The following is a 27,396-nucleotide window of genomic DNA, read 5'->3' on the forward strand; positions in this document are numbered from 1 at the left end:
CATTGTTATATGGTGATCATGAGTTTATATTCTCATCAGCAGGACTTATACTGGACTCTGATTTACTATGCAGTTATGTATTTGTGTGTTAAGGCTACAAGCCTAGCTCATTGTGACTTGTTTCACATTTTTATTCATCCATGTACACTCTACTGCAATTGTATACATGTAATCAGTGATACTTTTGTCTACAAGGTTGCAACCTTATCTGAAACTTGTTTCAACTGTATATTTCAAACGTTTGATATATTGAGCGCCAAGGGGACATTGCTTTGTTCAACCAGTTCAAACTAACCAGAAACAAAGTACATTTGAGTATTAATCTCATATTGCTAATAACTCGCGACTGCTAGATGCGATCGCATGCTCTGGCTACCCATGGGAGCTGGCACTTGGGGAACCACAATAATAAAATATTATAGATTAGAGTTTAAGTTTATAGAGGACATTCAATTTGATCATCATCCTTATCTTCATCAGTGTCATCACTGATGTCAACACTATATACTTGTATAAACATTTGAACTAGTATTTAGTAGAGATGCTCAGGCTCGGTTCCCTGAGAACTGAACAGACCCGAACTTAGCAGGTCCGAGTACCGAGGTGAGCTGGCTTGGTACTTTTGCATGCCCTCAGGATTGAAAACGAAGCAAAACGTCATTGTTATGTCGGTGGATCTTGGATCTCACGAACTTTGGATTCTATAAGTACCGCCCTCTACGGTGACCCAGCACCATTTCACAGAGGGACATAGAAGGGATAGAACAGTTCTTGGCAGTCTCCAGTGCAGTTGGGCAGCGTCATAGGTAGAAAAGAAAGAGGAGTGATAGCAGTTTTCTTCAAAGTCTCCAGTGACATTCAGGAGAGATCCATTGCTCCATTGCTAATTGTCATTGCTGAAATACAAATACTAGGTCTGGCAGGCTTGGTCTTCTAATTCTTCAGCCACATTATACTGTGTTATATAGGTAACATACAAAGAGGAGAGCTCCATTGCTCTATTGCTAATTGTCATTGCTAAAATAGAAATAATCGGTCTGGCAGGCTTGGTCTTCTAAATCTGCAGTCTTTGTTTGAAAATGTATGAAAATAATATTGTGACCTGTGAGGTGGTCAAAGTTGACTGCAAATGACTTGAAATTAGTATTATTGAGTTTAATAATATTGGGGGGGAAAAAAGCAAAAATATGTGATTTTAGCAAAAAAAAAATAGGGTTTTTAGAAAAAAATCGGAATTCAAAATCAAAACCAAAAACACACCAGGGGGTAAATGTATCAAGCTGCGAGTTTGCAACGCCAGCGATTTTCTCAGGAGAGTTGAAACTAGCCGATGTATGAAGCTGAGTTTTCATACAAAATCGCCAGAGTTCTGCTTCTGTCAAAATCGCTACTTGCAAAATCGCCAGAGATCAAACTCATCACTGTTTGCCACTGCAGCTATACATGTCTACAATATATGAAGCTGCGAGTTAGCAAACTCAGGAGAGTTTGCTTCTAAACACGCCAGATACAACACGCTGCTTGATAGCAGCGTGTTGTATCAACACATCACTGTTACACGGCCCTGGCAGTGTTAAAAAGTTAAAGAACAGATAAAAGTTGAAAAAAAAAAAGTGTGAGGTCCCCCCACTATTTATGCTTAACCCTAGTGCTGCCTGACTAGTGCTGGTCCCGTGAAAATCGGGGAAAAATTTTGCGTGGGGTCCCCCCGATTTTCACTTTACCAGCACTAGGCAAACCAGCCAGGGTTGGCGGCACTATAGCAGGGGGACGCGCGGCAGGGGTCCCCCTGCCATAATGACTAACCAACCCTAGACTGTTCAGCGCTGTATAACTACAAGCACCAGCATACCCACGGCAGCCAGGGCATGTTGGCACTTGGAGAACCACAAGTGCCAACATGCCCTGACATTCCTGGCTTGCTGGGTCCTGTAGTTCCACAAAGAAAAAAGTTAACAAAACAACAACACCCTCATACAAACCACACATATTTATTAAAAATAAAAAACCCACAATAAAGACACTAACCACCCTCTTTTTAACCACAACTATTTAATAAATATAAAAAATCCCAAATACTTACCGATGATGTCTTCTTTCTTGATCCAATGTCCCTTATTATTTGTACATCCATCTTGCCGGCTTGCCCCAGTCCCAGCCATTTGTACCTCCATAAACGAATCTGTGCCAACTGGAACACTTCACCCAGAAGGGGCACATATTTGTAATTTCCCGATTCTTTAGTCTTGATTGAAGTTAAAAAAAAAAAAAGACAGGAGCCGCCGCAAACACCTCCTACATAGTAGGAGGTCCGTTCCGCAATGCTCTTAAGCTGTTTGCGTAAGAGCTAAGTGCTGTATTATGGTATTTTCCCACACTAGTGGGGAAATCACATATTACTGTATTTAGCGCGTACACAATTAACGTAGCGCATTGCGCATGCGCTACGCTACTTGCGTAAGCTGTAATACAGTAAATATTTCAACACGCTGGCAAACTCGCAGTTTGATACATTTACCCCCAGGGCAGTTTTGCCAAAGCCAGAACCAAAACCAAAACACGAAGTTAATCCAGATCCAAAACCAAAACCAGAACACGGGGGTAAGTGAACACCTCTAGTATTTAGTGAATCAAAACATGGTGCTGTTGCTGTATGACTGTGAGCAACACACACCAAAAATAACTTACTATATAGATTTCTTGCTTTTAAAATACAGGGTGTTTGAAGCTAAAACTAATTTTGTGAGAGGCGAGATCTGTGAGTCTGAAATTTGGAGAATTTAGTACGAAGAAATAGGTTGCTGTGCTGTACGACTGTGAGCAGCGCCCCCCAAAAAATAAATTTTTCTTAATTTCTTTCTTTTAATATTCCAAGTATTTTTCCACCAGTCATAGCAATTCTTGTGAAGGGCAGTCAGTGACATCTTCTTGATTAAGCGAGCATAAACCAATGTGATAGTGGAGTGTGAGCAGCTGCTGCACCCACCACACACATAATATAACAATGTATTATTTAAGAGCCAATTGCATAAATTTCAATTACATATTTGTGGTGCAGTGTCAAAAGAATTGTAAGGTAATTCCATCCTTTTCTTATCTCATTGGGCATTCACCTTTTGTGGTTACAGCTACAAATAACTCCAAATTTAAGTAGCATTACTCCTCTTGTCATTGTCAACTTTAGATCATTCCAAAGATAAGGAGCATCCCAGTATCAGTACTGCAGTAGTAGCACTTTTTCAGCCTCTACTAGAAAGGACATGCGGAAACAAAGTGCAAAATTAAAACATGGTGGGCCTGATTCATTAAGGAAAGTAAGGCAAAAAATAGGAGTACATTTTATCCTGCACAAAATCATGATACAATGCAAGGCGTGTAAATTAGTTTATTATTTTGCATATAAGTAAAATACTGTCTGTTTTATCATGTAGCACACAAATAATTCATAGCATTATGTTTACACTGACATTTAAAGTTGATCTAGGACATGCCCTAGATCAACTTTAATTCTGCCATCACAATTTAAATTTACCTCCTCCCCAATGCAACATGGTTTTGCCAAGGGGCAAAGTTACTCATTCTTATTGCATTACTTTCCTTAATGAATCAGGCCCTGTTTGTCAATATCAAAGACAACATCAGTTTTTGTTGTAAGGAGCAAGATTAAGAGAGAATTTTCTGATGAATGTAGTGAATCATCCATAAATTAGAAAATTGCTAACATTTCCTAAACCACCTGCAGAGGAAAGACAAGGCTCAGACAATGCCCACTTTTTGCTAGTAGGAGTCATGCTACTGCTGGTACAAGTACTAGAATGCCCATTACAAAACATAGTGCCCAACACGGTCATGCATCTTCCTTAACTTCCCATGCACCACCTTCTCGCTCAGAATGTAGGTCTATAACTGTCACCTCCAAAACAGTCAAAACAGTGCTTTAAAAATGACACTGAGGCTAAAAAAACAACTTGTGCACTCACAGAATCCTGAGGAGATGATTTTGTTTAAGTAAGGCAGCCACCAGTGGTACCACCTCATGCCCATAATAAGAGCATTATCATGTCAGGGCATAAGGCAAAAAAAAGCATGTCTTCTGTTTGGAAATATTTTTATCCCAACCCAGACAACATTTGTCAAGGCATTGGTAGCCTTTGTGATACCAAATTAAGGAGAGGTAGGATCATCTCTGTACCTTCTTCCTGTTACATCATTTGTAGCGAGTTCATTCACGTAGTGTGTAAAAAGTGTAAAATTGTGTTTAGTGTCAAGCAGCTAAACATCAGGTAGCAGCCGAACATATAGACACCTCATTCAATCCTCCCCGGCATCAACACCTTCATCATCAACCCCCTCATTATAAGTACATAGTTCAGCAACCAATTTCCCAATTCCAACTGACTCCACTAATGCAATCCATGATTGCCAAGAGACACTCTTGCATGCTACAGCTGCTGCTGCTGCTGGGTTTGAGTTAGCCAATTAGTTGAGCTACTGAAACCATTTGAAATTGTAACAAATGAAGAGAGTTCAAACTACTGGAAAAGTAGCTGGAGAAGCTGAAGTAGGAGATGAAACTTTTTGATTGTGCAAAGTATGTCTGCCTTCTAGATTAAGCCCTCCTTTATTCACTCTGCCAGGACTCAAGGGTTTGCAGCATCTTTAAAATGGATCACTACATTTTGGCAACCTGCTCGATCCTAGGTTTAAGCCATATATAATGTCTTTATTTCCAACTGGCACAAATCTTGACAGATGCAAACAGCTCCTTGTGCGCAAGGTGTCGGCTTAAGTTACACACCATCATCATCATCATAATTTATTTCTATAGCGCCAACATATTCCGTAGCGCTTTACAATTGGGGTCAAACATAGTAAACTAATAACAAACTGAGCAAAACAGACAAATAGGTGAGAAGGCCCTGCTCGCAAGCTTACAATCTGACAAGTCCAATGCTTCAGCTTCTCCTAAAAAATCTTACCTTTTTTCTAAGAGTCACACTGACAATGAATCAACACATCACAATGTGAGAGGTTATGACATCTGGTAAGGCTGAAAAGAAATCCCCAAATATATTGACACATCTACCATGTCTCAATCTGATACACCTTATATTAACAGAAGGGTGGAGGATTACTTTAATGATAAAGTAAAAATTAGCATCTGTGACAGTTTCTTTTAATTCTGGGAGAAATAAATGGCAATTTGGAGCCCCTTGTACAAACTAGCTATGGTGTATTTAAGCTGCCCACCCTTCATTGTATACTCGGAAAGAGTGTTTAGCACAGCCGGGAATGTTGTGAGTGATCATTGGAGGAGACTACTTCCCAAAAATGTAGAGAAACTGGTGTTCATCAAAATGAACCACACAATTTTATGAGGAATACTGTTGTTGCCACCAATTACAAACAGAATCTCTAACACTAGTTTCAAGTGCAGATAAACTAATTGTCACGAACAAGGTAATTGGGGGGCCTTACCTGCTGGTATTTGCGCTGCTGCATGAGGAGGCGTGGAGTCTAACCACGCTCCAGGTCTTCACCAGGGAAGCCTGCAAGGAGTTTTGGACTTAGCTGCTGAGACGTGTCGGTCGCGGTTCTCCCAGGTAGCTACCAACGACGCTTAGGTGAACAATCGTAGTCGACAATCCGGGGTCAAAACCGTGCAGGCAACGAGGTACAGAGGAGTCAGGCAGGAGAGTAGTCAGGGAGCCAGGAGTCACAGCCAGGAGATCAACCAGGAGCCAGCGAGAATCCGAGAGAGTGGTCAGGCAGGCAGAGGTCAGAATCCGCAGAAGCAGGCTGGATAATATACACAAGGTATGACACAAGGGAGCCAAGAGACAGACTAGTAGACTAGATACTCTGGCACCCTAGTGGTGCCAGAGTCTGGCTTAAATAGAGGTTTTGCCGCTAATCATTGGTGGGAGTGGAGGTCGGCTGTCAGCTGGTCTGAACGCCTAGCAACGGAGACGCGATGTTCGGGCGCATACACCCGAACATCCGGTAGAAGTGACGTTCCGTTACTTAGCAATGGGACGAGCTACAGAGAAGTCGTCCATCCCGGCACCAGGTAGGAGTGCGGGATGGCGCCTGACAGTACCCCCCTTACTCCATCGAAGAGGTGCAAGCCTCGAGGATAGCTTCTTGATAAACTTAGCCAGGAGATGAGGGGCATGAAGATCCTCCTTAAATACCCAAGACCGTTCCTCGGGTCCAAAACCCTTCCAATGGACCAGGTACTGGGGACGTCCACAGAAGTTACGGGTATCCAGAATGTGGCTGATCTCATATTCGTCACCGGCGGCAGTTAAAAGAGGCTGAGGTGCAGAGGTCTTGCGGGAGAATCTGTTGAGCACCAATGGTTTTTGTAGGGAAACTTGGAAGGAATTGTGGATTCTCAGAGAGGGCGGAAGGAGTAATTTGTAGGTTACTGGGTTAATGACCTGTGTAACCGGAAATGGCCCAATGAAACGTGGAGCAAGCTTCATCGAGGGTCCCTGAAGTCTAAGGTTCCGTGTGGAGAGCCAGACTTTGTCGCCAATATTGAGGATGGGAACGACTCTACGATGGCGATCAGCAGTTTGTTTATATCATTGTGATGCTTTTACCAATTCTCCTTCGTTGATGCCCAAATGAGAGCCATGTTACGGACAGGAGAGTGGACGGCAGGACCAGAAGGTGCAGAAGGGCGAGAAAAATCAGGAAAGGATGGGGTGGGCACCGGATACAGTAAAGAAGGGAGAGGAACCGGTGGAATTACATCCTCCCATTCCCGGTTACAGGACTTTTTTCGGGCTGCACCCACTCTATGAAATTCTCTCCCTCGCACAATAATACTCTCATTTGGTCTACAAACTTTCAAGCGTTCTCTGAAAACCTACCTATTCAGACAAGCTTATAATATTCCTTAACCACCCTCTTAACCTCACCGCCTTTAGCCTGTTACCGCCTGTTACACAATTTCACACAAGATAACTACCCCCTGACCAACATTGTTGTGTGACAGGATCATTTAGCTTATGAGTCACTTTTACCTTTGCAGTCTGGCTAGGCCAAAATGCAAAATGTAGGCTTAACCTCATGTGTCAATCTCCCATTGTCCCATAGATTGTAAGCTTGCGAGCAGGGCCTTCTCACCTCTTTGTCTGTTTTACCCAATTTGTTTATTAGTTTATTATGTTTGTCCCCAATTGTAAAGCGCTACGGAATATGTTGGCGCTATATAAATAAATGATGATGATGATGATGGAATCATGCACATGTTGCTATGGGTAAATTCTGCCCAGGGGAGCAAGTTGTACCAGACATCTTGATTACCGGAGGAAAAGCAGCAGAGAAACATTTCAAGATCCTGATTTATTTGCTCCGTCTGGCCATTGGTCTGGGGGTGGTACCCCGAGGAGAATTTTAGGTTGATTCCGAGGTCTTTACAGAACGCCCTCCAAAAGCGAGATAAAAACTGCACCCCACGATCCTATATATTCTCTTGGGGACAACCATGGGGCCGAAACACCTTCTTTATGAAAGCTTGGGCCAGTATAGGGGCAGAGGGCAGACCCCTTGAGGGGAACAAAGTGGGCCATCTTTGAAAATCTATTGACGATCACCCAAATAGTATTGAACCCCTGACTGGGCGGGAGATCAGTAATAAAGTCCATGGAAATGCTAGTCCAGGGGCGTTCAGGCACGGGTAGAGGCAGGACTAACCCAGATGGATGGAATCTAGGAATCTTGTTTTGGGCACATGTCTCAAAAGACTCAATGAATTCCTTGAGATCCGATCGGAGCGCAGGCCACCAGTAGCTCCGGGTAAGGAGAGAACAAGATTTCTTGAATCTGGCATGGCCAGCAAAGTTAATAGCATGGGCCCAGCGGAGGGCTTTCAAGCGAAGGTGGAATTCCAAGTAGGAGCAACCAACAGGGGGTCTTGGCTCTAGTTAAAGCGATTATACTCGAAGGTTCGAGAATGTGAGGAGGTCTGACTGCAGGCACCTCATCTGACTCATTAAAGGACCGGGAAAGAGCATCCGCCCGAGAATTCTGAGCGAAGGTGAGTCTTAAATGAAATCGAGTGAAGAAAGAGGTAGACTAGATTCTTATGGCCCGTAAAGACGGTCACCGGGTGCCTTGCTCCCTCGAGAAGGTTACACCATTCTTCTAGTGCTAGCTTGATGGTAAGTAGTTCTTTATCGCCGATTCCATAATTGCGTTCAGCAGAGGAAAATTTCTTGGAGAAAAACCCACAAGGCCGAAAAACCCCAGAGGGGGATCTCTGGGAGAGAACAGCTCCTACCCCAACAGAAGATACGTCTACCTCTAAAGAGAAAGGTTCCTTTTGGTCTGGTTGAGTTAGGACGGGCGCAGACAAAAAGGCCTCTTTCAGGGAAGCAAAATCAGTAATGGCCCCAGGGGACCAAACCTTCGGATCTGCTGACTTCCGAGTGAGGTTTGTGATGGGAGCAATCAAGGTGGAGAATTGGTTAATGAATTGTCTATAGTAGTTAGAAAAACCAATGAAACGTTGAACAGCTTTCAGGTTCAGGGGTCGAGGCCAGTTGGTGTTAGCGGAAACCTTCTCCGGATCCATCCTTAATCCAGAACCAGAGATGATATACCCCAGGAATAGTATCTGAGGAACTTCAAAGATGCGTTTTTCAAGTTTACAGAAGAGTTTATTTTGCCGTAGTCAAAGTAGAACCTCTCTGACATGGGAACGGTGGGCAGTGATATTGGAAGAAAAGATCAGTATCTCATTCAAGTAGACTACCAGCGAACTATAGAGGAGGTCCCTGAAGATCTCATTGACAAACGATTGAAATACAGCGGGAGCATTGCATAATCTGAAGGGTATGACGAGGTACTCATAGTGTCCGTCATGAGTATAAAAAGCAGTCTTACACCCGTCGCCTTCACGAATCCGGATCAAATTGTAAGCACCCCATAAGTCAAGTTTGGTAAAGATCTTAGAACCACTAATACGGTCAGAAATTAGAGGAAATGGATATCTGTTCTCAATAGTGATGGCATTAAGCTGTCGATAATCGATACAGGGATGTAAGGCACCATCCTTCTTCTTCACAAAGAAAAAGCCCACTCCAGCAGGGGAGGTCGATCTCCTGATGAAACCACGTTGCAAATTTTCTGTGATGTACTGGGACATGGCCTGATCGTCTTGAAGGGAAGGAGGGTAGATTCTGCCCTTAGGAATGGGCCTCCCAGGTTGTAATTCAATGGGGCAGTCCCACGGGCGATGAGGAGGCAGGAGCTCAGAGGCAGCCTTGGAGAACACATCCAAAAACGACATGTAAGGAGCTGGAACCTCAAGATTAGAGGAGTGCGCCTGGCACAATGTAGAGGAGAGACATAACTTCTTAGGTTGACCAAATTTAATATTTATCTTTATTGAAGTTTTTAAGGCAGTTTCAACAGAGATTCACAAGAACAGATAAGTGGGTAACAAAACCACCTCATTAATACAAAATGTCATAATAACACATTCAAATAAATGTTATAATAGAAGAAGAAGAAAGAGAGAAAAAGGAAAAGACAGAGACGGGGATAGGTAGGGGGGGGGGCAATGTTTCCTAGTACAGATTATGTAAATAAACAATTCAAGTCCTAGCAAGGAGGGTAGGTGAGAGAACTGGTTTGTTTAAATGATTAAATTTATCGGAGTCCTGGAATTCGAGTCATGGGCTCCAAATGGAGTAATATTCAGTAACTTTATCAGCAGATGAAAGTAAAAGCTCATCCATAACTCTATAAAACTCCAATCTCTGGAACCACTCCCGGATGGTTGGGGGGTTAGGAGATCTCCAGTGGGTTGGAATCACTGCTTTCGCAACCGAAATCAGATAACGTAAAATGTTTTTTTTAAACCTGGAAATTGGAACGTCGATCTTGTTGAGAAGCCAGAAGGCGGGACTATCAGGAACATCATCTCCTAATATTTCAGCAGAGACCTCCATGACCTTGGACCAGAAAGGTCTGAGTATCTCACAATCTCACCAGATATGCATAGTAGTGCTTTGGGCATTCTGGCATCTTCAACAGGACTCAGAAACACCCTGGCAAAAGTTTGCTAGTTGGGCTGGGCACCTATACCATCTTGTTAGAACCTTGTAATTAGTTTCTATTATAGAGACACTAGCAGAACAAGCATGTGTGGTCTCAAAAATGGCTAACCAGTCTGCTTCACGGACCTGCTCTCCCAGATCTTGCTGCCAAGCAGTGGTAAATTTGGGTAAGGAGCTAAAAAGTAGTTTGTAGATTTTGGAGAGCAGGTGGGTAAGACAGCCATCTGCTAGACACCATGTTTCAAACGCTGTGAGGGCTCTAGTTATATCATTACAAGGTAATCCCGAGGTCAGGAAGTGCTTGATCTGGAGGTATCTCCAAATCTCCAATCCCGGAAGCTCCCACTTGGACTGGATCTCAATAAAGGAGGACACACCGGTGGAATTTATCAGCTGGCCGACACGTGTAATCCCAGCACGCACCCATGTCTTAAAGGGGCCAGTTTGTATGCCTGGGGGGAAAAGAGGATTATCAAATAAGGGGGTCAGTGGTAAAATAATAGAGGAGAGGTGTGGAAGGATCCGAAGTCTGGACCATACTAAAATGGTAGGACCAATTATGGGGTGTCTGATGATAGGTAGTTTGCTTAACCATGGAGTAAATAGAGGTGAGGAAGGAAGGTATGATCCTTCAATAACGATCCACTGCTTCTCACTATTAGCATTTGACCACTCCAGGATCCTTCCCAGCATCACCGCATTATGGTATGAGGGGAAGTGTGGAAGTTGGAGTCCCCCTATGTGTTTACGTCGATATAAAATGTCATGTTTGAAACGGGGCCTCTTCCCCTCCAAACAAAGTCTCTCAGCAATTTCTGTAGGTCATTAAACCATTTATTTGGTATGTGAATTGGAAGAGTCTGGAGGAGGTAAAGGATACGTGGGAGAATGTTCATTTTAATAATATTGATACGACCTATCCAGGAAAAGGCCTTGTTATGCCACTCTCCCAGATCCTTACGAAGTTTAGCCATGAGAGGACTAAAGTTAAGGTCGAACAGTTGCGTCAGATCTTTAGAAATAAGTATACCCAGATATTTGATATGTGATGGGTGCCACTGGAATGCAAAAGCCTGCTGGAGCCCTTCAACCACACGAGGAGCTAAAGATAAGTTCAAAGCCACCGATTTTGAATAATTGATTTTGAAATTGGATAGAGAACCAAATCATTGGAATTCTTTAACCAGATTGGGAATTGAAATGATTGGGTTGGTAACCACAGCTAGGAGATCATCTGCAAAAAGCGCTAATTTATATTCCACTTTACCCACTACCACTCCTGAAATACCAGGGTTGGCTCTAATGGCCCTAGCCAGGGCTTCCATACAAAATACAAAAATCAATGGTGAGAGTGGACACCCCTGTCTAGTGCCATTTCCAATCAAGACTGGATCCGAGAGAGACCCGTTAATTTTTATACGAGCCGTAGGGGTACGGTAGAGAGCTAAAATCCGATGAAGATCAATTGGTCCTAGGCCCATATGGGACAACATGCAGCCGAGAAATGACCAGTCAATTCGGTCAAAGGCCTTTTCGGCATCCGTGGATAACAACATAGAGGGTGTATTAGAGCTCACTGCCGAATGGACCAGGTTGATAATCTTAGTTGTGTTATCTCTTGCTTCACGACCAGGAATGAATCCCACTTGGTCAGAGTGGACTATTCCCGGCAGGCTGGGCTTTAAACGGTTAGCTATAAGTTTTGCGTATAATTTAATGAGAAGGCGTCCATCCCGGCACCAGATAGGAGTGCGGGACAGCACCTAATATTGTGTGATGATGATGTTGACATCTGTGATGAGGATGATGATGAATGTGATGAAAACAACCACTGTTAGCCAAATGCCCATATATAAATTGTTAAAATCCTTATATATTCTCGAGATCAACAACCAGCAATCAAGAGGTTGGCTTTTGTGTGGTCCCAAACAAATCAAGAACTTAAATTACAAAAGAGTGTCTTATTAATTTTGAACACAGGTCAAACAGGTATTGTCAGGATCTGCCTGCAAGCCCCTTGCAGTGCATACTGCTGTCACTCCCAGCACACATTGCTGGTTATTGTTGTCCCATCCTGTTATTCCTTTCCCTTGCTGTGCTTATGGTTTCATGCTGCCTGGATCTCTCCATATTACCACTTACCTTTATCAGCCATCTACCCGTTATTTATTCCTGCATGTTCCTGTATATACAGCAATAAACTTTGTGTGTTTTCACTTCATTCCTGGCTCCTGAGATGCATTTGTATTTGAACCGTGACAGGTATAAACTACATGCAGTCAATGGTAAAAAAAACTAGCACTGCTCCATAGAAACAGCAGGAACAGGATCTCAGTATTACCAGGTTTAGCTGAGGAAGCAGGAGACACTGGATATCAGGCACAATTGGAGATTGGTAAATACAGATAGCAGGATTATCATGTTTAGCTGAGCATGCAGGAGAGACTGAATATCAGGAACAATTGGATAATTGCAGGTACAGAGTACCAGGATTTTCAGGTTTAGCTGAGATGAGAGGAGACACTAGATACCAACCATGATTGGAGAATTGCGAGTACAGGATACCAGGATTACCAGGTTTAGCTGAGGAAGCAGAAGATACTAAATACCACAGAAGAATCAGACAGGAGAAAGGTCAGGGAAGCCAGGGTCAGAAAACACAAAAGGAGCTAGATTCTCACAGTTAGGACTTAACTCATCTTTCCCTTTATATTTATTTATGTATGCACTTTATGTAGCCATACCAAGCACATGGCTGTTTCATTTATATATGCACTTTTCATATAGTCATAGGATAATTGTAATAATCTAATATTTATTGTGGCACTATGGTAATTTAACATTATACATATTTTTATATATGGCACCCTTTACTATATAACATATAATTTTGGATATTTGATAAAATTGTGGAGCAGTGTATCTTTTTATGTTTAAATTATATTAATCAAATGATTAAGAAATGGAATATATACCTACCTGGAATAATTAGTATTAGATATATCTGTCAGGTAACATATTGACTCAAATAATCATAACAATCAAGAGATCTAAATGAGGGAGATGATGTAATTTAGAAATATCAATTTCCCTATGTAAATATTTTGTGTATTTCTATTAGAGAATCTGAAAATGCAATATGGACTTTTTGATAGGCTATTACACCTATCAATCTAGGTGTTGACTGATCCAAACTAAGATCGTGATTAGCGGTTGGAACTTTCAATCTTGTTAAAAGTCGCCTGATTGGTTGCTACATATATAAAGGCAACACCGTTGCTTAGGATCTGTTTCTCTTGATGAAGCTGTAATTGATGAAACGTACTTCAGGTAAATGACGTCATCTCTATGGTCACAACTCTGAAGGGGGCCAGTGAGCGGCAGTACTGCAGAGCTCCGATACGTAACACAGAATAACATTATATTTCTATAAGGCGGCTAAGAATGATTCAAATTGAAACAAAGTTACAATAGACGATTAACGTCTTAACAACTTTATACTAACAGACTAGGGCGCAAGTACTGGCCTGTTATTAACTATTAGATGACATACCCTGAGAAGGACTCATTGGTATAATACAATGGGAGACTCAGAGGATGTCAGAGTAATGAGGCTGACCATATATATATCTTATTAAGTTGGTCATTCAGAGGAAGCTTGATTGAGCTCCCTCTGAATGACCAACTTAATAAGATATATATAAGTTTTAAAAATATATTGGGATAATTAAGAAAATAAGTTATTTCAGAATAAATTACTATTAATTCACAACCTGCATATAATAGTATAATAGTCATTATACTAATGTGGTGTTTCACGTAAATAGCACTTTTTTTCCAACAGTATGTAAAAAACTGGCTAGCAGAGCCCTATGTAGGAGAGCATTTGTGGATAATTCAGCTGGGCAAGATATAAATATATGTGTTCTTGGGATGCTCACATAATATGGGTTTAATAGTTGAAACATCTATGAATAGGCAGTAATGGATAATAGGCTCTTTTTATATTGCCATGATATAGAAAAGTGTTTTAAATCCATAAAGGAATATATGAATGTGTGGCAAAGAAATAAATAATACACAGAAATACTAAACCATTTCAACACTTTATTAGCATAATAATACTGTCATCAAAAGAAATAATTGTTATGGTTAAACCCTGTTAAGCTGGCTCCACCTAGGGGTTGAAGAAAAATCATTTTAATTTCCTCATTTCTTTCTATTTTATCACTTCTTTATATATTATAGCAATATTTCAACATTGTAGAAATAAATATATAAAATGGCCTAGGATTTTTGTCCCAATACCTTATATTTTAATTGATACTTAATAAAGATTGTGTTTTAAATTATCATTTCCCTCATATGGAACTGGAGCGCCTTCCTATAGTACTAACTTCTATCTAAGCCAGAGTCAGAAGCCGGAAGATCCACAACAGTACCAGGGAGTAAGTCAAACGAAGCCAGAGTCAGGGTCACAGGAAAGGGTGCCATATGAGGAGACAGGAGTCAGATACCAGGAGACAAATTAGAACCAGATCACAGGAGTTTCTAAGAGAGATCAGCAGCAGTAACAGTTAATAAACTAGCACAGTTTGCTGGAAAATGCAGTCTAATGAAGGCCAGACACAGGTGATCAGGATCCAAATTCAATGATGAGATCTTAACTCCTTGCAGCAGGATCTGGCATAGGCAAGGCCACATTCACAGAGGAGATGCGACACTGCAGATAGAGGCAAATTGTGACAGTTGGTTTGTTTAACTATATGCATGTCCTTTTTAACCTATGGGTGGGTAGACCCAAGGAAAATTCAATCTTGCACTAGTTTACATTATGGCCTTTGTCTATCATCATTTATTAAATGTCTACTGATGACGCTGTCCGTAGTTGAGGTCATATGTCTATGCTACCAAATTATCAATTCTATTTCTCCTGAACAGCAATTCCACTGCTGTACCAAAAAGGTTAAACAAAAAGTCATTCAGTCCCTAGAAAATGCCACTGTATAGACTGTTCACTTAACTATGGATATGTGGAGAAAAGGAAGACATATGTAATGTCTTTCTTTCCAACTTACACAAACCTTCACAGATGCAAACAGCTCCTTGTGAGCAAGCTGTCGGTTTAGAAGCGGATGTCCTACTCTTCAGCTTCTCCTAAAAATAGTACTGCCATAAAAAACTTCCCTTTCCTAAGATACAAATAGAAAATGGTTTAGGATTATATCCAATGAATGGTTTGCAATCCTGTAAATTAGCTGGTGCAATCTGCATATCTGAGCCATGATCTGTTCTTTGAAAATTTTTATGTAGATCTTCTTTGATTCCCATGGATGAATGCATTTCTCCAACTAAATAAATAGTTGAGACAGCGGACTGTCCACACACATAATGAGAGTTTATAACAGTAATTTTCATATTAGGAGAGATCCTCGTGCCAATGGGCTCTCTCACTCGTCTTAATAAAGGATTTTGTAACTCTGCCATCATTGCATTTGTTTTCGTCAATTTGATTCCAAAAATACTTATCCAGTCTATACGATTTTCTAACTCCATCACATGTGTATAACGTCAGCTACCATATCTCCACCTACACATGTATTCTTTGCCAGTGCCAAATTCTGTCCACTTAAATTCTCAGAATATGGAGTTCCATTTGTATTGTTAAGGCAAATGCTTTGGGGCAACTAAATCTGCATAAACTCCATCTCAATGTCATGCTGTGTATATAATGACCTCTGCATCTTACTGTTGCTTCACTGACAATGATGGATGTCATCCAACATTCAAATTGAATTGTATGAGTAGTCTTTCAACTTTTTTATAATGGGAAAGCCCACCTTCATCTATCTAAATGTCTAATTATGTTGCTGTCAGTTTAATAATCTCTTCTTCAGGTTTTGTAGTGTGATTATCAATTATGGATACCCTCTGGAATTCAAAATTTATTGTGTGCATAGTCTTTCAACTTTATTTTTATGGGTGCAGTCCATCTTCAATGAACTCTTCTTCAGGTTGTCTAGCTTCACTATTAATAATGGATGCCCTCTAATGTTCAACTTTTTTGTGTGAATAGTCTTACAACTTTTTATTATGGGTGCAGCTCACCGTCAATGACCCTTTATTCTGTCTTGTAGCATGACTGTTAATGATGGATGCCCTCTAATGTCCAAAATGTATTGTGTACATAGTTGTTCAACTTTTTTATTCTGGGTGCAGTCCACCTGCATCTTTCTACTTGTCTAAATGTCTAATGATGCTGCTGTCACTTGATTGACCCCTTCTTCTGTCTTGTAGCTTCACTGTCAATTATGGATGCACTCTAACATTCAAAGTTTATTGCATCTATAGTCTTTCAACTTTTTATTATGGGTGCAGTCCACGTTCAATGACCTATTCTTCTGTCTTGTAGCTTCACTTTCAATTATGGACACCTTCTAATGTTTAAAATTTATTGTCTGCCTAGTCTTTTAACTTTTTATTATGGGTGCAGGGGAGAGCTTGCAAACTTTAGCCCGAGGGGCAAGACTCGACTCAGCAGCCTATTTTAAAGGAAAAAAAATGCAAGTGGCCCAGTGACCCAGCCTAAGTTAGTCCACTATGGGACCGGCCCGGGGGGCAGACACCTCCCTACCCCCCGACCCAGCCTGCTCCTGGGTGCAGCCCAATTTCAATGACCCTTTCTTCTCTCTTGTATCATGATTATCAATTATGGATTCCCACTGAAGTTCAAAATTTATTGTGTGCATAGTCTTTCAACCATTTTATTATGGATGAAGCCCACCTTTAATGACCTCTTCTTCAGGTCTTGTAACTTCACTGTCAATTATTGATGCCCTCTAACATTCAAAGTTTATTGCATCTATAGTCTTTCAACTTTTTATTATGGGTACAGCCAACGTTTAATGACCTCTTGTTCTGTCTTGCAGCATGACTGTCAATGATGTATGCACTGTAAAGATTTTTTAAAACATTTATTGTGCTCACATCTCTAATATACATATAAGCAGAGTCACCCGGAGTTGCTGGAGTCCAATTTGTAATGTGTAGCAGTTTATATATATTAGGAAATTATTTGGCAAATTTTCCAAAAATGCTGCGTAGAAAATAACATTTGTGGCTTTGCCGCATTGTCGTTATGTCGTGTTGTTGCAAGGTTTCCTTCCAGCAGTCAAACAATTTGTCTACAACCAAAAAATATTGTTTTAATATTTGTCACTCTGTCGCTTTGTCGCATTATCGCGTTGTCACTATGTGAGGTAATAGTTTACTTTTTCAATACTAAATAACTATGTACGTTTTGGCAGCTTTACCTTGAGAGCTGTGAAAGATATTCGCCAACAAACAAAAAAACAAACAAATAAAGAAACAAACTTATTTTATGTATATTGTAGACTGGGTATAGGGGCCTGGTACCATCTCCTAAGGTAGATGGTGTTCATAGCAGCTGAGAGATTACACACAAGTCCAAAGGTTTTGTGCAACTTTCTGCAGCATTTTATTCAGTAAGCATAAGAAAGAAAACTCCAAAATAAACACACTGCTATACAACTCTTCTGACTAACAAACTAAAACTAATCAAAAATAAGTTTTATCACAGTAACTTACAGGCAGATATCAGGCTTTCTCTCGCAGAGACTCTGCAGTCTCTGTCCCCAGGCATTGAGAGACTGACTGAGCTGCCTTGCAGCCTTTTACATGCACCACTCAGGTGCAACTCTTGAATACCAGTAGAATCACTGGTACCGTATATACTCGAGTATAAGTCGACCCGAATATAAGCCGAGGCACCTAATTTTACTACATAAAACTGGGAAAACTTATTGACTCGAGTATAAGCCTAGGGCGGAAAAGAGCGCTAATTTAAAAACCTAAATAAAAATGATAGGTTCAATCTATGAAATCATTTTTAGCTAAACCATAAATAACAGTACATGACAAGGAACATTCATAAATAATTATAAAATCATTGGGTACAATCTAACCTAAATAAAGGGGTATATAAGGGGTAGGGATATAAATGAACATTTTCTGTAAAGTGCTACATAACATGGTGGCTGTATTGTTTGTTCATTATGTAATTGCACTGTAAATAAAAAAAAAAAAAGAGAGAGAGAGAGAGAGAGAGAGAGAGAGAGAGATTTCACTTACCCCGCAGTGGAACGCATATGCGTTCCAACAACAGGATGTTCGGCATTTGGAGCGCAAGTTTGCGTTCCAAATGCCGAACTTCCTGTTGTTGGAACGCATATGCAGAAGTTAACAGCCGAGGGACCGGACACAAGGTAAGTTCACCCGTGTATAAGCCGAGTGCCCTTTTTCAGCATACAAAAGTGTGCTGAAAAACTCGGCTTATACACGAGTATATACGGTAACTTGGAAGACCCAGACAATGGGCCTAATGTATGGAACTCACTCTCACTTTCCATCAATAACCCCATGATAAGGCAATAATTAAATGACTTCAGCAAAATAAACTTTCAGAAATAAGTATATAAAGTTTTATTAACAAAATGAAAAGCTTGCGCTGTGATAATATTATCATCCAAATTTCAATCTGAAATTCTTCCCGTCCACAGACCAAGCAGTTCTTTTAACAGTAAAAAAAAAAGATAGATTGTAATACAATTGAAATGCCATATTCCAATTAGGGATGTGCACCGGCGACTTTTGGTGTCTCGTGTTTTGTGTTTTGTATTCGGATTTTCGCGATGTTTTGGGTTCGGATTTGTTTCGCAAAACACCTGTCGAAAGGTTTTGGTTCGGATTTAAGGTTTTGAATTTGGATTTTTTTTTGAAAAAAGCATAAAAAGTTCAAAAATCTAGTTTTTGGGCTTATTTTCACTCCTACACTATTATTAACCTCAATAACATTCATTAACAAGCATTTCCACTAATTTACAGTGTATTCTGAACACCTCACAATATAGTTATTAGTCCAAAACGTTGCAACGAGGTATCTTTCTGGACTGCGTAGTGGAGTGGTCCCCACAATATAATAAGAAAACCATCAACTGGTCTTAATCGCACCAAAAAATGTACCTGGACTGCGTAGAGGAGTGGGTCACCACAATATAATTTAAAAACCCTGAACTTGTATGATTCGCACCAATAAATGTATCTGGACTGCGTAGAGGAGTGGACTTTTACTGCTGAATGTGTGAACTTGGTAATATTGCAGTACCAATGGGCTTATACTGCAGGATTGGTTTGGCAAATTTAGTTGTAATTAAAAAAAAATTTAATTAGTTTTTTGTATATTTTTTTTATTAACTTTTTTTTCAATTTTTTAAACACTTGGGAATAATGGGGAAATAACTATGCCCTTAGAAGCACAGAGCACGGGACACAGGACCACTGGACTGAACAGGACACGGCACACAGGACCCAGCAGCACCACTGAACTCAAAATTGACAGAGCACAGCACACAGCACCACTGGACTGATACTGCAGAACAGAACACAGCACAGCACAGCACAGAACAGCACAGCACAGCACAGCAGAGCACAGCACAGCACAGCACAGCACAGAACTAAACAGCACAGCACAAGATCTACCAGAACAGAGGACCACCTAATACACCCTCCCTCTACCCTGATCAATGCCCGAGTGAAGATGGCGGCGACTAGCGGGGAATTTATAGGTTCCGAGTATCGCGAGGTCCGACAACGGGATTATGACTCGGAGCCTCGCTTTCAAGTTTTCATTTGGCGCCAATACCCGGATCTGTCTCGGATCCGACTCGGATCGGCAACGTTCGGGTGGGCTTGGATTCAGGAAATCCGAGTGCGCTCATCTCTAATTCCAATTGGGTTTGTCCTTTGAGGTCCTAAGTCCATCCTGGGGTTTTTAAGAAGCTTGGAATTTATTTGTCCTCCAATACTGATTAGGAAAGAATTAGAATGAACTCTTCCAGTGCTGCTAACGTCAATCACTCCTCAGCTCACAGAAAATTTAATTGCCATCACAAATACCACATCAAACAAAATAAAATAAAATAATTCAAAGTAAATATATTTCATGGTAATATTTTTGTTTCATCCAAAAATACCTTTGACAGTTCTTCTATTTGAAAGTTATCTCAATTATCACACTGTATTATTATGAGGTTTTATTTGTTCATACAGTTCTATAATTTCTTCTCCTGTAAGACTAACTCTTTCCTTCAATTTCTCTACTCACTATTTGTTTTAGAAAATTTCAACATTACTGGTGTACATTTTCATACAAAATAGATAATCAATAATATTCCTAATACAAAGAGAAGAAATTTTCATTATAAATGCAACAATGATTGAAACCATGTATTTATATATTGGCTTTATCCAAAATTACCTTTGACCTTTGTGTGAGTGGTTATGTACCTTAATCATGTGCATGTGTCTCCCAGATTCAATTACAATTTTGTGTAAACTTTCTTTACATGCTAGTACTCAAATTATCTGCATTACTAACATAACTCACAATATAAAAAAAAATGCTCTCACATGCTGTCACAAGCACCATAGGTCATATGCTCCAAGTACAGAATTGACTCTCATTTTACTTACAGTATTAACTACAAATACTAAAATCATGCACAGTAGTAAGTTTACTGACTCACAATACTAGTTACCACTGCTGTTACTGTACAAACATAACCTTTCCCCATGTTGCTTCTCATATATATTTCACATTTTTCATAACAGTACTATATGTATCTCACAAATATCATTGATTCATTAGTACACTGTCATGTTCAGAGAGGAGTAGGAGTGACACCAATACTCTGGCACCCTAGTAGTACCAGAGCTTCCTATAAATACCCCCTAGGTGACGGCTGATTGGCAGGGGGAGTGTCAGGAAGCTGCCTAGTGTCTCTGTTGCCTAACAATGGGATGCAGAACTTCTCTCTTGTGTATATGACACTTCATTCACTATTTTATATTGTGTACAAATAGTATAATGAAACTTTAGTATTTAATACTTATACTGTCAAGTCACTAAGCTATCTGTATGTCATTGTGGTGCTTAAGTATATATACTTGTATACGTGATGTACGTCTAGAGCAAATGCTAGTATTGTACAGTTGGATGTATCTTTTTCTTGTGTGTGTCATTTCCTGCCTATGTTTGGGAACAAATGCAATCGACTCTACATGAGCCACTTTATCCAAAACATGTGCACTAGTCTTTTAATTCTCCTCAGAAGAGGTTTTCCCTGAAAAATGAAGAACAAACCTATGACTACTTTTTAAGACCCAGACTTTACATCAAACCTTATTGATGTTACTTTTTTGAAAGCTATTGGAGTATTTAGCTGTATCACGCCTAGGGATTTGTCTGTACCCAGACTGGATTGTGTCGTTGGAGCTGTACTGGTGGCTATGTGAACAAAGCTGGATGGCCTGATAATGTTCCTTCGCATGAGAGGGAAAGAACAGGTGCAGATGGTGGTTGCTGAGAGTTCAGGAGACTACTGAATAAGAATGGCACCGGAGACTGGCAAGAAGTCAGGAATAGCAATACAGGGATCAGATTAAGTAGAGGAGACCAGGTTGGAACTGGAGTGCTGGACCTGACTCGAACTGGAGTGCTGTACCAGACTGGAACTGGATTGCTGAATCAGACTGGAACCGAAGTGATCGATCAGAATGCTGGAACCAGAACAGAACCGGAATGATGAAACAAGAATGCATGTCTAAGCAGGAATAAATGAGGAGACTGCAGACTGCTGAAAACCAGCTTGGAGTCTGACGAATCAACATTGTACAGGAAACCGGTATGGGCAGCAGAAAGTCCTTTTATACTAACTGTTGTAACCTGATAGGAGACTGCGTTCAGCTGGGTTGAAGCAGCACTCTGGCTGAGATGGATCAAGTAATTAGATCCAAGGTGGCAAAAACTGGTTTTAGAGGGATCCCTGGGGTGGAGACTGCTATCCCCTGATTGGAAGCTGCAGTCAGCTGAGCTGAAGCAGTACTCTGATTGGCTGCGGGAGAGCAGGTGACTGATTCCAAGATGGCAGCACCCATGTACTGGTTTTGGAGGGACCTCTGGAGTGGAGACAGACTAGTCAACATTCTGCAGAAATATCTGAGACCAGCAAAGCCTGCAGACCACAGGGACAGCTTAGAAAGACAGCAAAGGGTTAAGTAACAGGACCTAGGAGCCTGGTGAGTGACAGAGTGGTTTGGATTCGACAAATTCGATCTAATGTTGGGGATCCGAGTTGAGCCGGAACATGACTTAGTTTCGGATTTAAAAATGAGGCAACAAGTAATTTATGGTAAAAAGACGGATCCCGCAAGTTTTAGATATCTTACATATATATATATAAACATCTATCTATCTATCTATCTATATATATATCATAATCTCATCATCATCGTCAACATTTATTTATATAGCGCCAGCAGATTCCGTAGCGCTTTACAATTGGGAACAAACAGTAATAAAATATTACTGGGTAATACATATATACGTAGAGGTAAGAAGGCCCTGCTCGGAAGCTTACATATATATATATACTTATATATATATAGCCATTCCCTGTTCTCATCTGCCATTTTAGAAGTGATATCATGTGGATAGGAGTTATTTTCTGTTCTAAGAAAATCACTTGGAGATGGTTGAACAGGATGAAAGAGGCTATTGCAATAGCTGTGATTTAACTGCAGTGCCTTTGACACTAATGACATGCTTGTAATTTTACTTCAGTATACCATAGCAACCTCTGACAAAAAGGGCTAAAAACACTGAAGCAGCAAACTGTGTGAAAACCAATATTTGTGTCATTCTCAAAACTATTGACCATGACTGTACATCCCTTTTGTCGGAATTCTACTCATCGGTAAGATGACTACCACTGGGCTGGGGGGACACATATCTAATGCACTGAAATGAAATGAGAAGTGTTCAAAATAATGCATAGCAGTTAGTACAAAGCAATTAAAAACACAAAAATGTATTGTCTCATTTGGTAGGATAAGTTTTATTTCCCCCTCTGTTTACTTAACAACAGTATCCACTATCTGTCTGCTATTTTCCTTTTTTTATTAAAGACTGAAAATTATCTATATTTTCATTTTACTCGCAGGTCAATCCAAAAGCGGAAATCCACTGGACCCATGTCAGTGCTGATGCCTGTAGGTTGGCTCTGATGTGGAAATATGGCAGCCTTTATATGGACACTGACACTATCTCAATTCGGACCATCCCACATAAGAACTTTCTGGCTGGAGAGTCTAATAAGATTTCTAGCAATGGTGTCTTTGGATTCACTTCCCATGATTATTTCAACTGGAAAAGTATGTTAGATTTTGTTCAGAATTATAATGGCCAAATATGGGGACAACAAGGACCACTTCTCTTTAGCCGTATTCTAAAACAATACTGTGTCTTACCTAACTTTAAGAGTGTAGAAGATATCACATGTGGAAACATCACTTTCTTACATCCTGACCGGTTTTATCCTCTCCGAGATGCATCTTGGAGGAGGTATTATGAGGTGTGGGAAAAATTGCCAACTTTTAATGACTCTTATGCTTTGCACCTGTGGAATTACATGAGTCGTGGAAAATTAACTATGGTTCCTGGTAGTAACACATTGGTGGAACATCTCTACAAACAGTATTGTCCTTCTACATATGCAGTAGTGATAAGGAGTTAGACTGCTCGTCTTTAAACAGATCCCATTTGGCAATTGTCTATTTACATTAGACATGTGTGCACACTGCACACATATCCTGGTGGAAGCACAGGAAAATGTGGATCTAAATCAAAGCTATAACTTTTATAGTAATTTACTTAGCTGATGTGTCAAACTAAGGGTTAACACTAACCATGTACTGAATTTATGCAGGCAGCCCAATGATTTACAGGGCCTGAGTCATTAGGGAGAGTAAAGCATAAAAATGAGTAACTTTGCTGCAAATTCATGTTGCATTGGAGGGGGAAGTAAATTTAAAATGTAGGGACAGATTTATAGTTGGGGTAGAGCATGTCCTTGATCAACTTTAAATTTCAGTGTAAAAATAAAGCTAACAGATATCTGTGTGATACATGCAAATAGTGATTACTTAAGTTATGTCTAAAATAATAAACTAATTTGCACCGCTTGCATTGTAACATGGTTTATCAAGGTGCAAACTTACTCCTTTATTTTGCTTTGTTCTCCTTAATGACTCAGTCCCACATTGTTTATAAGTATAAATATTCTAGCACTACACATTATTCTTATACAGATATTAGTTTCTCTATATATTACATTCTAGTCCCTTCCTTTGTCAGTGTCTGTGAAACCTTTGTCTCACATATCCTAGGCAATAAGGAGACTTGAATTTTTGGGAGTTCAAATGATACTTTGATTAGGCATCTCTGGTATTAGTGATAATGAAATTTGTCTTTGTTTTTCTGTCAGTTGGAACAGTACTAAAAGTGATATAATATCTTTATAGAGTATATTAAATTATGATGCAATTCTGTCACCATCCATCCGTTTTATATTACAATTGTTCTGTCTTAATGCTGATGTTAAAAAAAGGTTTACTAAGTCATGCTTATAATGGTGTATGCATTAATGCCAATTTATATACTGTATATAGAAGAGGGATTAGGTCTCCCTCATCATCATCATCATCTATTTATTTATATAGCGCCACTAATTCCACAGCGCTGTAATAAGAACTCATTCACATCAGTCACTGTCACATTGGAGCTTACAATCTAAATCCCCTAACATACACACACACAGACCGAGAGAGACTACGGGCAATTTAATAGCAGTCAATTAACCTACCAGTATGTTTTTGGTGTGTGGGAGGAAACCGGAGATCCCAGAGGAAACCCACACAAACACAGGGAGAACATGGTCAGAATCGAACTCATGACCCCATAGCTGTTAGGCAGAAGTGTTAACCACTAAGCCACCATGCTGCCATGAGTTTGTTGTTGTTCTGTCCATCATCATCATTATTTATTTACATAGTGGCACTAATTCCGCAGTGATGTACAGATAGCACACTCACATCAGTCCCTGCCGCAATGTAGCTTACAGTCTAAATTCCTAACACACACAGACAGACTAGGGTCATTTTTTGCTAGCAGCCAATTAACCTAACAGAATGTTTTTGGAGTCATAGGGGTGCTGCCTACTGTAGAGATAGAAAGTTTCCAGGCCTATTTCTTCGTGGTGCTTGGGGGTTCCATAGCGCATGATGTGGTTCCAATTCTATAAATCTGTGCAAATGAAAAGAATGGGTGTTAATGGGAGGTGGTGGAGAGGGCTTACCTGTATGTACCAAACCACCCAGTAGTTATATCTTAATTTTTCTTGATGTGTAGAAGATGTGGTTATTAGTATGGATGTAAATGTTGGGTGATCATCTATCCTTGCAGGAATATGCCAACTCTCCTTGTAGTTTATAACTATAGTCCATGTGGATCCCTATGCCTTCAAATGGGGTCTTCTTAACCTGTAGATTGGACAAGTGGGGGGGGTCTGGGCCCACTCCTCTAATCCATCAAAGGAATCATCGACTTCCTCTCCTCTCCATAAGTGGGATGGGTGTGGGGACTATCATTTGTGCAATATGACTGCTCAAGACTTCAGTTTCATAGACTGCATATGTGCATTCAACAGAACATATAAATCTGTAAATTAGCAGCTTTACCATTTTGTAAGCGCAAACTCACTCCATGATAGTGATGAATCTTCAACTAATCACAGGAAGCAATGGCATACCATGTGTGTATTACACAACGGTATGCATCTTTTAAGGTATTGCTATGGATTTTGAGTGGAAGACTTTCAATCGTCTTCTTAAATTTTGATGTATTGGTAAGTATAAAAAGCCTTATTCGGTAATTTTAAACTGTAAGGTATCTTTTGTGTATATATATAAATCTATCTATCTATCTATCTATCTATCTATCTATCTATCTATCTATCTATCTATCTATCTATCTATCTAAATGTATTTGTGTGTGCATACAATATAGGGTGTTTTGTTTTTACAGTAACTTACTTTAAAATTGTAAGACTGCTAAAGATCAGACTAATTAATATAGGTCTTGATAGGAATCACCTTTCTCAAAATTAGAACCTTCCAATGAGTGGCCCCATCTCACCTTTTGTGTTTAACTCTGCAAACTCCATTGAACTGAAATATAGTAGGTTTCTTCTTGTCCTGGTCTCCCTCTCCATTAGCAACCATTAACTCTACGTGATCCTGCCTCCCCCCCATCCGTTTCCTCCCCACTCTATCTTTCTTTTTCCCCTGTACACCTCTTATTCCTGATTATGTTTGAAAAAGTTGACCTTGTATTTTACCTTTTTCTTTCTGTCATTGCATCAGCATAACATATGTAACTTTTACATTTTCCTGTGGAAAATAAAATGCTAAAAAATGTTTTCTGTTTAGACAATAAGTTAATTGAATGGACTCTATAATATATCTGGGTAGAAAGTGTATGTACATGTGTATATCAGAATCTCAAGTTTAAAGTGCCTATAATACATATAACTGGCTTTCATTATGTTTTGTCTAAGGTAGGGGGTCATTCAAATTGAAGATGCATTTGTTGACAAAGGCCATGAACTAATAAGAATTTCCAGTTACATTGGAAAGGTTCATTTGTTGATATAACACAATCGTATCATCTACCAAGATCGAATTAGAATGGTCTGATTCATTAAGGATCTTAAATGAAGATGTATCTTATTTCAGTCTCCTGGACAAAACCATGTTACAATGCAAGGGGTGCAAACTAGTTTTCTGTTTTGCACATAAGTTAAATACTGACTGTTTTTTCATGTACCACACAAATACTTGATAGCTTATTTGTACACTGAAATTTAAAGTTGATATTTGTGTGCTACATGAAAAAACAGTCAGTAATTAACTTATGTGCAAAACAGAAAACTAGTTTGCACCCCTTGCATTGTACCATGGTTTTGTCCAGGAGACTGAAATAAGATACCTCTTCATTTAAGATCCTTAAATCTTTTTTATATTTTTTTTACAATTCAAGTGGCACAGGAGATACCTTGATGAAAGGAAACTGTACACATTTTATGACACTCTAATTAATATTTCACATGGAGATAGCTTTCATTTCAGTTACAGGCACTGCCCTCTGTGGTGGGTTTGTTGGTTGTGTTTCATCAGCACAGAAGCGGTGTTGGTGCACTAAGGATTTGTGGTTTATGGATACTCAGTTGTTACAAGGGTGCCCCTCGGAGGAAAATGGCCCACATTTGGTTTCTATCGAGAGGGTAAATGACCCTCATGGTGATATAATGGGAATTAGTTGTAACTGAGCTGCCTATGCTTTCTC

The 27,396-nt window shown here is 40.0% G+C and overlaps 2 protein-coding genes across 5 annotated transcripts in view; both read left to right on the top strand.

Moving 5' to 3' along the window:
* Nucleotides 1-23,967, top strand: part of LOC142143593 (alpha-1,4-N-acetylglucosaminyltransferase-like) — a 70,899-nt gene extending 46,932 nt beyond the window's left edge. For all 3 annotated transcript variants that reach the window (XM_075201559.1, XM_075201557.1, XM_075201558.1), the window contains exon 3: nucleotides 23,156-23,967. In XM_075201559.1, the coding sequence (XP_075057660.1) occupies nucleotides 23,156-23,728 (573 nt within the window). In that variant the 3' untranslated portion in view covers nucleotides 23,729-23,967. The remainder of the gene's footprint in view (nucleotides 1-23,155) is intronic.
* Nucleotides 1-27,396, top strand: part of LOC142143592 (alpha-1,4-N-acetylglucosaminyltransferase-like) — a 292,621-nt gene that overhangs the window by 7,883 nt on the left and 257,342 nt on the right. The gene's annotated exons all lie outside the window — the stretch shown is intronic.

This window comes from Mixophyes fleayi, chromosome 3 (assembly GCF_038048845.1).
Source record: "Mixophyes fleayi isolate aMixFle1 chromosome 3, aMixFle1.hap1, whole genome shotgun sequence".
Lineage (NCBI taxonomy): Eukaryota > Metazoa > Chordata > Amphibia > Anura > Limnodynastidae > Mixophyes > Mixophyes fleayi.